This window comes from Carettochelys insculpta, chromosome 2 (assembly GCF_033958435.1).
Source record: "Carettochelys insculpta isolate YL-2023 chromosome 2, ASM3395843v1, whole genome shotgun sequence".
Lineage (NCBI taxonomy): Eukaryota > Metazoa > Chordata > Testudines > Carettochelyidae > Carettochelys > Carettochelys insculpta.
The window spans coordinates 66,373,382-66,385,940 of record NC_134138.1 but is presented as its reverse complement, the minus strand read 5'-3'; the positions used below and the strand labels follow the sequence as shown (position 1 = coordinate 66,385,940).

At 41.2% G+C, this 12,559-nt stretch overlaps 1 protein-coding gene across 1 annotated transcript in view; it reads left to right on the top strand.

The window, feature by feature from the left end:
• Window positions 1-12,559, top strand: part of PREX2 (phosphatidylinositol-3,4,5-trisphosphate dependent Rac exchange factor 2) — a 268,503-nt gene that overhangs the window by 98,665 nt on the left and 157,279 nt on the right. The window contains exons 10-11 of the mRNA XM_074987109.1: window positions 1,557-1,701; window positions 7,375-7,475. Coding sequence (XP_074843210.1) covers window positions 1,557-1,701; window positions 7,375-7,475 — 246 coding nt within the window. The remainder of the gene's footprint in view (window positions 1-1,556; window positions 1,702-7,374; window positions 7,476-12,559) is intronic.

Here is a 12,559-nt window from a genome sequence, read left to right as displayed (position 1 = left end):
CTTCTTCTTTTGAGGAACACTAGCCATTAGACACCAATGCCCTCTGGGATTCCATACTTTTCCTTCTTTCCTTGAGAATAAAGGAAGGCTTTGACTGGTTGCATAGACCCACTTTGTTCTGCTTGGGTATCATGGGCTTTGGCTTCTGAAGCCCACCTGTTTGGTGTATTTTCACTGCGGGGAGTGACTTCTGAAAAATGGCTGTTCTTCACTTCTGTGTGGTGACAGCTCACAAACTTCTCTCTCTCTCTAGTTCAAACGTGACTCCTTTAGCCTCTCTCCCTCTTCACTTGTATTTAGTATCAATTTAAAGTCTCTTGAAAAAAACTCTTTTGTAAAAGTTGCCTCTTTCCGTAAAGATGATTTTCCATAAAAAAAAGGCTGCCTCTTTCTGTAAAGCGGCCAGCTCAAACAATTTCTCTGATCATGGAAAGTGACTTCTGAAAAATGGCTGCTTTTTTTCAATGGAGGGGCAGGGAATGAAGGCAATGCAGTCTGGGAAGCTGACATCACATACCCTGAACCACTCTTGGGGCATTTTCTTCCCATAGCACGCCACCAAATAAACCCAGAATGCAATGGGGCTGAAGGAACTATGGGATAGATGCCCACAATACCCTGCTGCAAGAGTTGAACTTTGGCAGTTTAGTGGGGATGCACTAAATTGACTTTGTGAGCAGGTGTACACACTCATCTTTGACTTTATAAAATCTAGTGATACAAAATTGACTTCAATACATTCAACTTTATTTCATAGTGTAGATGTAGCCTGAGACTAAAAAGCAGAGAGATCTTTTTGAGTGCTCAATACATTATATAGGTCAAGGAAAAATATATTTTGAAAAACAAAAAGATTATTTTTATTCAAAATAACTAATCATGAGCCCAGAATAAAAACACAAAAATTAGGAATAATTTTACCCACTGAAAAGAATTTAAACTGTTTTGTAAGAGCTAACACTTCTGAAGTAAATAAAAATTCAAACACTAGTTTCCATATGTAGAATAGAGTGAACTAAATTTGCCTTTTTTACAGTGAAGGGTATATGTTAAGATTAATTAGCTCATCTTTGTAAAGAGTATTACAAAGATAAAGTGCTACTAAGTACAAATTATTTTTATAACATTAAAATTGAAAAATATAAAAGCCTTTTCTCAAACTCATGGAAGAGTTAGGGAAATACCCTCTCTCTCCACTTGAAACCAATGAAAATTACAACACTAATTTTTCCTACTGCGATATCACTGTAAGAAAAATGATAATATTCTGTCGAGAACTTCCATACATTGTCCCTTCACAGTAGGGAATTTATGATTAGCATTCTAATATTACATTCTCAAATATTTTTGAATGTTTACTTTTAGGGGATCAGTTGTTCATATTAATAGTGACATAAAGATACTCGTAAATATAATTTAATGTGTCCAGTTGTGACTCTGCTTTTATAAACTTAAATATTCTTTGCTTATTTTTGTTACTTATATTTAAAATTTGAAAGATGATGATAGTATGGATATGTTCTATAAATACAAAAGCATTTTGGTATTTTTGACAGGTTTAAAATTGGGTATGGAACAAGATACTTGGGTGATGATCTCTGAGCAGGGAGAGAAACTCTACAAAATGATGTGCAAACAAGGGAACCTAATCAAAGACAGGAAAAGAAAACTTACTACTTTTCCCAAGTGCTTTCTGGGAAGGTATGGTATGCATTTTTATCATTAGGTTTTAAGCAGCTAGAAACATGTTTTAAAACTTGTTTAGTATTATCTGTAATAAAGCTTGAAAGAAACTTCCTGTTGTAGGCCCAGTTTTCTTCCACTTTTTAAGTTAACCAAAATTTAAATCAGTCTCACTGAAATTTCACAAGTATACTTTTATTCCAAGGTAGAATGTTTCTGGAAGATAGGTGTAGGCACGTTGGAAGTATTGGTGTACATTAGATGAAGCGGCTTCACCTTTTGAATTTGGAACATTTGCCTAAGTTATTGCCTCAGAACCATTTTTTTTAATCTAGTAGTCTTAGGCCATTCAAGAACTTGTTGTTTCCTTTGTTTGTTTGGAAGGTCAGGAGTTACTGAATTTATTTCATTAGAAGCCCTGCATGTTGGTTTTAAGGACCTAGGAAAGTCTGTTTCTGTTTCAGATGAGCCTATTAGGAATGACATATAAGATGGCATGATATGACAAGTGTGTCTAGAGCAGGAGGAAGTAGTGGTTATACTAAAAAATGAGTACATGATGGAAAGTTCTGGTCCAGCCTTTGTCCTCCACTGTCCCTAAGAAAGATTACTCCTTACGGCTATGTCTACACTGGCACAAAACTTCGAAATAGCAATGCAGCCAAGTCGAAGATTACTAACGAGGTGCTGAAATGCATATTCAGCGCCTCATTAGCATGCCTCTGGTTGCGGCTCTTCAAAATTGCTGCTTTTCACTCCTGCATGGCTCGTCCAGACCGGGTTCCTTTTTGAAAGGACCATAGCAACTTCGAAATCCCCTTATTCCTATGAGCTGATAGGAATAAGGGGATTTTGAAGTTGGCGGGGTCCTTTTGAAAAGGAGCCCCGTCTGGACTAGCTGGGTGGGAGTGAAACATGGCAATTTCAAAGAGCTGTGGCCAACGGCATGCTAATGAGGCGCTGAATATGCATTTCAGTGCCTCATTAGCAATCTTCTAAATGGCCATTTGCATGGCCATTTCGAAGTTTTGTCCCAGTGTAGACACGGCCTATGAAACATTTACAGGCATCACTTAGACTGGGTCTACACTAGAGAGTGTTGTCGACAGAAGGGGCCTTCTGTTGACATAACTCAGGGAGCGTCCACACGCTTAAAGCAGTCTATCGACTGAGTCTCGACAGAACTCTGCATTTTCCTCCACAGTATTATCCCTCAAAAATGTGAGGTATAACAATGTTGCAACAGAGTACTGTTGACAGAAGTACAATGTGAACACTTCTGTCGACAGAGAGGACTTCCGGTTGCCGGGCAGCCCTCTTTGCAGATCTTCATTCCTCTTTCTGGCACCAGAGGACAGTGCAGTCTGGCAGTTTTCTGCTGACAGAGCAAGTTGTGTGTAGATGCAATCTGTTGACAGAGGTTCTGTCGAGATTTCCCTGTCGACAGTAACTTCTGTCAACAGAATCTTCTAGTGTAGACATAGCCTTAGGCAGGGGATCTTGACAGAACCTCTGTCAACAGATTGCATCTATGCACAACTTGCTCTGTTGACAGAGAACTGCCAGACTGCACTGTTCTCTGGTGCCAGAAGGAGGAATGGCAACTCTGCAAAGAGGGCTGCCCAGCAACTGGAAGTCCTCTCTGTTGACAGAAGTGTCTACACTGTAGTTCTGTCAACAGACTGTTATGCCTCAAATTTTTGAGGGTTAATACTGTTGAGACAAATGCAGAGTTCTGTTGAGAATCTGTCAACAGAACGCTTTAAGCATGTAGACGCTCAGAGTTATGTTGACAGAAGCCCCCTTCTGTCAACAAAACTCTTTAATGTAGACGCATCCTTAGTGTTTTCACATAAGAGCTTAACAATGTATGTATTTAACGTTGCTCCTGTTTTATAGAAGAGAAAACTTTAAAGTGTGGGGATGATAAATGACTTTACCAAAGTCATTCAACTAATGGGTATAATAACCAAAATTAAAGTCCATGGGTGAAATCCTAGCTCCATTTGAAATCAGTGGCAAAACTCCAATGGATATTGAGGCTAGGATTTCACTCCATCTCTCCTGGTTGATAATGTAGTTGCCATATAATAAGAACATGATGCTCCTTGATGTGAATCACTTTCTCCATGACATTTAAAAAAAACCTCTAAGGCTACGTCTACACGGGAGGCTTTCCCCGGCAAAACTGGGCTTTTGTTGGGAAAAAATGATGGAGGGTCTACACGCAAAATGCACTTTGTTGATTGTTTGTTAACAAAACCCAGCACATCCATTGGTAGTGGTATACCTCTCCGTATTCAGGTATAAAGTCTCTCTCAATCAGTGTTCTTTCAATAAAACAGCCGTGTAGGTGCTCCAGGGCTCTTTTGTCAACAGACAGGGTTTCCATTTCACCAGGCAGCCCTGTTATGTGTGGACACAATCTATCAACTTTTGCCTGGAGTTCTGTAACTTCTGTCGACAGAGGCTTCTAGTGTAGACATAATCTAATTGTGGTTCCTCAGATTTTGGGTGACCAGTCTAAGATTGCTTATCCTACATTTGGGTTCCAGACAATTATTCTTCTTTGTTGAAACTTCTCTATCTCACTATATTACTTGCTGTGACTGAGAATATCATTTGTTTTGGAAAAAAATATTAAACTTGCACATTGAATATGCGCCGTTGTTACAGAAATGTATCCAAAATGTTTGTTCTTACTGATGCTGTTACTTATTAGAGTTTAAAGAAACACACCTAGGGAAACTCCAGTTTAATTTCTTATTTAGTACAGCAATTAATTTTCTGAATCTTATGAGTTACCAGCAGGTTGGGGTTAAAAGTTCATGCCCTTCTTATTTGTTGCATGATGGAAAATAGTGAGTGGTGAAGGAGATCCAAGTTAATTTTGTGGTAAAATAATAAAATGAGGAAAACATTTTTTTAAACTTTGTGATCTACCCAAGTGGTAGAATAGACACTATCTGACAGGGTTTAGGCTCCAGCAAATAATAATATTTTAGAACTATAACAGACGCAGTTATTTACCAAATGTGGAAATTAGATTAAATTATTAATGCATGAAATAGGAATTTTAGTCTTGAATGAAGTGCAAATTGCAATTCAGTCTGAAGACCATATCAACACTCCGATATTATACATATAGAAAAATGGAAGGGGAGAGAGAGAGAGTGTGATAGTATGATAGAGGGTTTCTATTGATTAGATTGGTGTGGGAGATTTAATCATAAGTGGGAAAAACATAAGTGAACTATGCAGATGATCCCAAGCAAGTGCTAATGAAATTTTTATGCCACATCACACCGCGTGTTAGGTTACATAAAAATATTTTAGAAATACAGCATTGTAAACCATTTTGATGCTGTTAGATGCATCTCACCAACAGTGAAGCCCGGTTACTATGAATCCAATAGTGCACTGACATATGAAACCATAAAAAAACTCTAAAACTGACTGAAAATAGTTTTTCTTAATGGTATGATATCAGGATCCTCTTTGGATAGAAACAAGTGATGGGTTCCAGGAGGGACATGAATTGCGTTTTCCTAACTTTCCAGAATCATCAAGTCCCTTCTAGCTGTGCAAGGTGATCAAGTATGAGACCTCAGATCTTGAGCTGGACTGGTGATCAGTATTGCCTATCCAAGACAAGAAGTCAATGCAATGTTGAGAGAAAATTCATATTTGGGGGAAGTTGTTTAGGAAGTAGGCTTAAGGAAGACAAAGAGATTATTCAGAGGTTTAGAAAGTTAGAAGTAGTCCCAGAAGGGATGGGGAGAGTGTAGGTGAGGTAGCCAAAGGTGGATGGTAAATTGTGACTTTTATTTATTGTATGATTGATGCAACTTACCACTTGGATATCGTCACTGTGTATTGTGTGTATACATATGTATTTGATATATATGCCAACTATGTAAATAATATATTTTGCATAAAACATATTAAAATAATATTATTAAGATTTTAAAGTTAAGCACTCAAAAGTTAAGTGCCAGAAGCAGTTTGCCATGCAATCGTCATTCTCCCCTTGTAAGTAAGCATTATGATAAAAATCTGTATGGTTAGAGTTACATACTTTACATATTTTATCCGTGAACTTTTGCCTCAATAATTGCACAAGATGGACAGTGCTCATTTTATGAGCAGTTAAATAAAATTTTATTTTTCCTTGTTCGGCAGAGTGTGGCTCTAGACCAGGCCCCCCTAACAAGGGGGGAGGGCAATTGCCCCTGAGCCTGGAGTTTAAAAGGGGCCCAGAGATCTGGCTGCAGCTGCAGTCAAAGTAGCAATGCCAGCAGCTGGCACTCCAGGCCCCTTTGAAGTGCCACGACAGTGCAGCTGCGCCACTGTGCATGGATATGAGGGGTGAGGCAGTGCTGCGGTCCAGGGTGTCACTGAGGGATGAATGTCCTAGTCCCTGCTCCTTCTGCCCTTGGCCTGGACCCTTTCGAGACATGAAGCCAGGTCCCCTTTCTACCTTGCCCTTTTCTTCTGGGCTTTTTTATACTTATCACAGTAGTACTTTCCAAACATTAATTAACTTGTTTTCACAATGCCATTGTAAATTGAGGTGGTGCTACTATTCCCACTTTAGAGATGGAGAACTGTGCTATGGAGAGATAATTAAGGTCTACTCATTCTGGGACTACACTTTAAGACAACTGAGATATGAATTTTCAGAATACTTGGCGTTGTATAGGACAGTGTTTCTCAACCTTTTTTTTTTAATAAAGTACCCCTTTTACAAAAAAAAAAAAGTATAAGTACCCCCAGACTTCTCTCATTTTCCCCTAAGGGTACGTGTACCATCAGTTGAGAAGCATGGTCCTGTGGTAATCTGAGGTCTTGATACAAGTGCCATTCAACTTTTTGAGATTACTGTATTGTTTTCAGGAGTCAGATTTGTTTTGCTCACCATCAAGTTACACCTCACTGAAAAACTACTCAAAAAACATTCAAAAATATTGCAGAAGACTACTACTGAAAACTTGGTGACTGTCTGCCATCTTATTATCAAATAAATGAACTGGAATAGAAATATTGTACTTACATTTCAGTGAAAGGCATATGAAGCAGCAGAAACAAGTCATTGTCTGAATGAACTTTTAGATTGCACTGACTTGACTTCTGTTGGTACTACTCGGCATATGAAAACTGAGATATCTGTATATTTTTAACTTGGTCAAATTTGGGTGGATTATCCCAGAAATAGGGGCATTTAAAAGTCTGAGGGAAAAAAAAAACAAAAAAAAAATTTTAACGTGGACAAGACAAGGTATTTTCCTCTAGTCGTGTTGACAGAACTATCTGAACAAATTTGCTGGAAATTTTCCAGAAAAAAATGTGTCCTGTGGCAGACACTGAGCATGGAAAATTTTAGCCTGACAGTTAGTTTGGCAAAGTTATAAGAAACTGAAAACAGGGTCTTACAATGCACAATATCCCATAACCTTAATAGCAGGTGTCACTACCAGATCTGTGTATGATAAATGCAAGTGGAAAATGAGAAAACGAGGGAAATAATTCAATTATGCAGAATATTTTGAAGAGTATTATGTCAGTATGACTACTGCTCACTGCTGTCTGCTAGATGAATAGTGTGGGAAATATTATACAGTATTTCTCTCTAGAGATTAAAGCTTAACATTGGAATTTTTATACGTGTGATTTTCTTTTTCTTTAATCTAGTGAATTTGTGTCCTGGTTATTGGAAACTGGAGAAATACACAAAGCTGAAGAAGGAGTTCATCTTGGCCAAGCTTTGCTAGAGAATGGCATTATCCACCATGGTAAATATATTTATTGCAACTTATGTACACATATTCAAGGTAATTTATTTTTGTATTTGTTGTTGTTTCAAACATTTTTTTTTCTAATTAACACAAAGCTGGTCTGTTAGTACTTAATATCTAAGGGTGAAGTCCCCTACAGGGTCGTTGCATGGGGGCACCCACTTCCGGCTTCTACTAAGGGTTCCTAATTTGTGAACCTTAAAGGCGTGGGTATCTGTCCTGTAATTCAAAGGCAAACTTGTGTTCTTTCCTTCCCAGGGTCCTCTCCAAGGTATCAGCTGGCCTCTCTGGATAGTCTTTTTCCTTGAATCTTTCTGACATCAGTTTTGGGTTCAGATTTCTTCACTCTTGGAAGAAGATATCCATAAATCTCCTTTCTGGGGCCATTTCTCACATCTGGCAGGTTTCTCCAGACCACAAGGCCATTTCTACACAGGCCACTTCCTTCAGAAGTGGCATGCTAACACAGGGAGCGAAAGATGTTAATGAGGTGCAGATGCAAATTCCCTGCACCTCATTAGCATAACGTCATGTGATTTGGAGTCCGGAAGAGTGGTATTCCGGACTCCAAAATGCCATGTGAAAGTGCGGCCACTTCTTCCCGAAAATTTTTGGGAAAAAGGGGCCTCCAGAAGGAGGACTTCCTTCCAGAGTCCCCCCGCCAGGCCACGCTTCTACACAGTGTTTTGGAGTCCGGAAGAATGGTCTTCTGGACTCCAAATCATGTGAAGTTATGCTAATGAGGCTTGGGGAATTTGCATCCGTGCCTCATTAGCATCTTCCACTCCCTGTATTATCATGCTACTTCTGAAGGAAGTGGCCTGTGTAGAAACAGCCCAAGGGTTTTGATTCTATCCTTGGGGACCTCTCTGCAGTATAACCTCACTCTAGGTTCTCCTCCACTTTAGTCCAGAGTAGTCCTTCCTATATCACCAACACAAAGCATTCAGAAATTTTAGTCAGGCACAAAAAAGTCATGAGATTAAAGAAAAACAATAAGGGTAGGGTTCTTTTTATTTATCTTCTGCTGATAGAAGCTTTAGCTTCATGTTTTCAAAATTCTTTTCTGCAGCAGTAAGTGTAAGATGCATCTTAAAAATTTAAAGCTGAAGTAATAACACATTTGCAGCCGTTAAGGGTTTTAAGAACCCCCTACTTTCAGAAAAACCCTTGCAAGTTGGCAACATTGCCTTTGTAATGGTCAGGAGTTTGTCACTTGACTCTGGCACATGTACTTCATTCTCAGCTTGATCTACTGATTGCCAGAGCTTATCTACATAGGAGCTACGTCTACATGTGTATGCTACATCGAAATAAGCTATTTCGATGAATAGCGTCTACATGTCCTCCAGGGCTGGTGCTGTTGATGTTAAACGTCGACGTTGGGCAACACATCGAAGTAGGCGCTGCAGGGGAGAGTCTACACGCCAAAGCGGCCCACATTGAAATAAGGGTGCCAGGAGCAGCTGCAGACAGGGTCACAGGGCGGACTAGCACTTCCCGGGCAACAGCAAGCCGCTCCCTTAAAGGGCCCCTCCCACACAAACTTGCACTAAACAGCACAAGATCCACAGAGCCGACAACTGGTTGCAGACCCTGTGCATGCAGCATGGATCCCCAGCTGCAGCAGCAGCAGCCAGAAGCCCAGGGCTAAGGGCTGCTGCACACGGTGACCATAGAGCCCCGCAGGGGCTGGAGAGAGCGTCTCTCAACCCCTCAGCTGATGGCTGCCATGGCAGACCCTGCTCTTTCGATGTTGCGGGACACGGATCGGCTACCCGTGCCCTACTTTGACGTTCAACGTCAAAGTAGGGCGCTATTCCCATCTCCTCATGAGGATAGCGACTTTGACGTCTCGCTGCCTTACGTCGATGTTAACTTTGAAATAGCGCTCACCCCGTGTAGACGTGGCGGGTGCTATTTTGAAGTTGGCACGGCTACTTCGAAGTAGCCGGCACGTGTAGACATGGCTAGGGAAAAAAAGTCTGCAGTAGATGGTACACATTAGCTACTCTGCACAAGCGCCTTATACGGCCACTGAGAGTGGAGATCTACTAAGTTAAACTGACTAAGGACACCCTTAAGTACACAATAAGGCCGTTTCTATACAGGCCTCTTCCTTCGGAAGTGGCATGCTAATACAGGGAGCAAAAAATGCTAATGAGGCACGGATGCAAATTCCTGGTGCCTCATTAGCATAACGTCACGTGATTTGGAGTCCAGAAGACCGTTCTTCTGGACTCCAAAACGCCATGTAGAAGCATGGCAACCGGGGGGGGGCTTCTGGAAGGAAGTCCTTCTTCCGGAGGCCCCTTCTTCCCAAAAATTTTCAGGAAGAAGGGGCCTCCAGAAGGAGGACTTCCTTCCAGAAGCTCCCCTAGGGCCACACTTGTACATGGCGTTTTGGAGTCTGGGAAAACGGTCTTCTGGACTCCAAATCACATGACGTTATGCTAATGAGGCATGGGGAATTTGCATCCATGCCTCATTAGCATCTTTCACTCCGTGTACTAGCATGCCACTTCCAAAGGAAGTGGCCTGTGTAGAAACGGCCTAAAAGAGTGTCCACAAGGTGGGTTAATGCGAATTAGTGTTCTTTAAATTCATAATTTAACTTAATGTGAATTTACTTCCCCATGTGGACAAGCCCTCAGTGGAACATCAATTCTTAAAAGGGCTGTGCCTTGAAACAGGGTTGGCTGGCCTAGGCCCCACTCTTTCCTCTCTTCTGACGTACAGGGGTCAGGCCAATATTATATATTCCCTAAAACATATTTTTACCTACAAAAAGTGAAGTGAAATTTCTCCAGATTAATCTCATCTAAGTACTTATGGTGCTCATATCTTATTGTAGGTCTGATCCAGTCCAGCTCCTATTCAAATCAGTGTAAATATGATGGGAATTAAATCAGGCCTTACCTGATTGATTGCCAAATGTCATAGGTCGAACTATAGGTAAAGTGGTTTAACATTTTCTTTCATAAGATTCTGATTTCAGTTGCGTATAATTTTTCCAAACCTTAACTGTTCAAGTTCGTATTTTCCAACTTGTTTATCTTCCTTGAGTTCTTTTTTTTTTCCTGATTTTTGGCAAAGATACTTCAGCCGTGTCACAGATGGAAAATATGTTGTTAGGGAAAAGTATGTTGTTTTACCCACGTTAAAAACGTTTTTACAGCTATTTTATAGAGAAGCTCTATCACCTCACTGCTTCAGAGCAGGGAGTTGAAATTTGGCGGCGTGTGGCCTTTGGGCCAGGAATGTGCTTTTTGCCATTCCTGTGAAAAAGCACTAGAATTTGGTCAAGTTATAAGCCCCTAAAAATCAATCTGTACATGCTCAGTTTGCATGACTCTGAGTGTATTCAGTTCCACCATGGTCAACCAGACTGTGGGTACGTTATCTTCACAGAGCAACGTAGCATGTTACTGCATGGGGTTCAAGGACTAAGTAGGCTTTCTCTTGTGTGTGTTCCTCCTGGTAGCCAGAGGCTGGAGTGTCATCAACATGAGAATTGAGAGCAGAAAGACTGTCTCTCCTGTGTTCTCCATGTCCCCCACCACTACCACCTCCCCCCACCGCCCTTGCTGGCACCCAGGCAGAATGGTGAATGAGACAGAGAATTAAAAGCAGTGGAGAAGGGTGCAGAAGGCTTGGTTATGGTAGGAGGACATGAAGAACAGGGGGGCATAGGTGAATAGGCACTGAGGGGACTGCATGGGGGATCAAGGGCAGGGATAGGAACCTTCGGAGGGAGAGAAAAGCAGAGGGTGGCAGACAGTTCAGAAGGGATTATAACATCAGTGCATGCACTCCTTCACAGAAACTGGAGCTGAACCCAGGATTTCAGAGTCTAAGCATTCTTCTGAGGTCAGCAAATACCTGAGAAACCCACCTTAATCCAATAACTGAAGTACTAGAGGGTTGTGCTTTGGATGTAATAAAAATCCCAATCCTGTTGATCACTGGTATGAGGATCAGTATGCTCCCCCAATAGGATGAGCCCATGATTCCTACCCCATTGGGATTGACCAGGCAGTTTACCAAATTCTCTGTAACTGATGTCTGTCCCTCCACACTCAGTATACTGTAGGGACTCTTTTACAGACAGGCTGTATCAGGCCTCATCTCCTCCTGGAGTCCCCCATTGTCCATTTTAGTGTTGTGCCTATTCTTATTCATAACTCTGTTCTTCCTTCTTCAGTTGGGACCATTTCTTTCTTTCCTGTTCTTGGCTGGACAGTCCTTTCTCCCCTCTTCCTCTTTTGATACCATATGTTCTCTCCACCTCTTCATCATCCAGCAAGTCAAGCGTGTAGCACATTTCATGGTCAGGAGTCCTGGGTTCTGTCGCCAGCTCTGTTATGGACTCCCTGGGTGACTCACGACAGAACGCTCACCTGCTCTGTGCCCCTTTTAAAGACAACTTATGTATCGAGAGAGAGAGAGAAGAGCCGACAATGCTTATGCATATATAGATCTGTGGAAAAATACATTATTTTAATAAAAATAATAAGCATTTCTGCATTATTGACCATGCTTGTTCCTTCATCATTCTGAGCCCCAGGATAGAAGACATGAAAGTGGAAAGGTGGTGCCTCTCCCAGAGGGATATCCCAGTGTTGCCTTTGCCATTGTTGCACCCTCTTAAAATTGCTGTTGTCTAAGAACATTGCTACATTTCAGCTAAGTAATCCCTAAACCATTTGCCCTTTTGTAGATCCCCACCAACTCCAAGCAGAATTGAGTTCTTATCATTTCCTTTACAACAGTTATCTCCTCGTTCCATTAGAAGAGATGTCAGTGAAGTCAAGGGCAGTGGGGCCAGAAATGGTCAGGTGGGCCCTGGTGTTATTCTTTTCAGAAATTTGAAATGTGGGAAAAATGACTTCTGAATGGGTGGGTGAATGGAAGAAGGGACCCTCCACACCAGAGTCCATCTCTGTCTAATTTTTACATTTTTTATTCAGTCCCCACATGACCTGTTGTCTCTGCAATACCACACCTTACTCACCAGAGACCTGATTGACCAACCCTCCTGGATGCTATCACTCTTGACTTAAACAGGGATTTTGAATCTG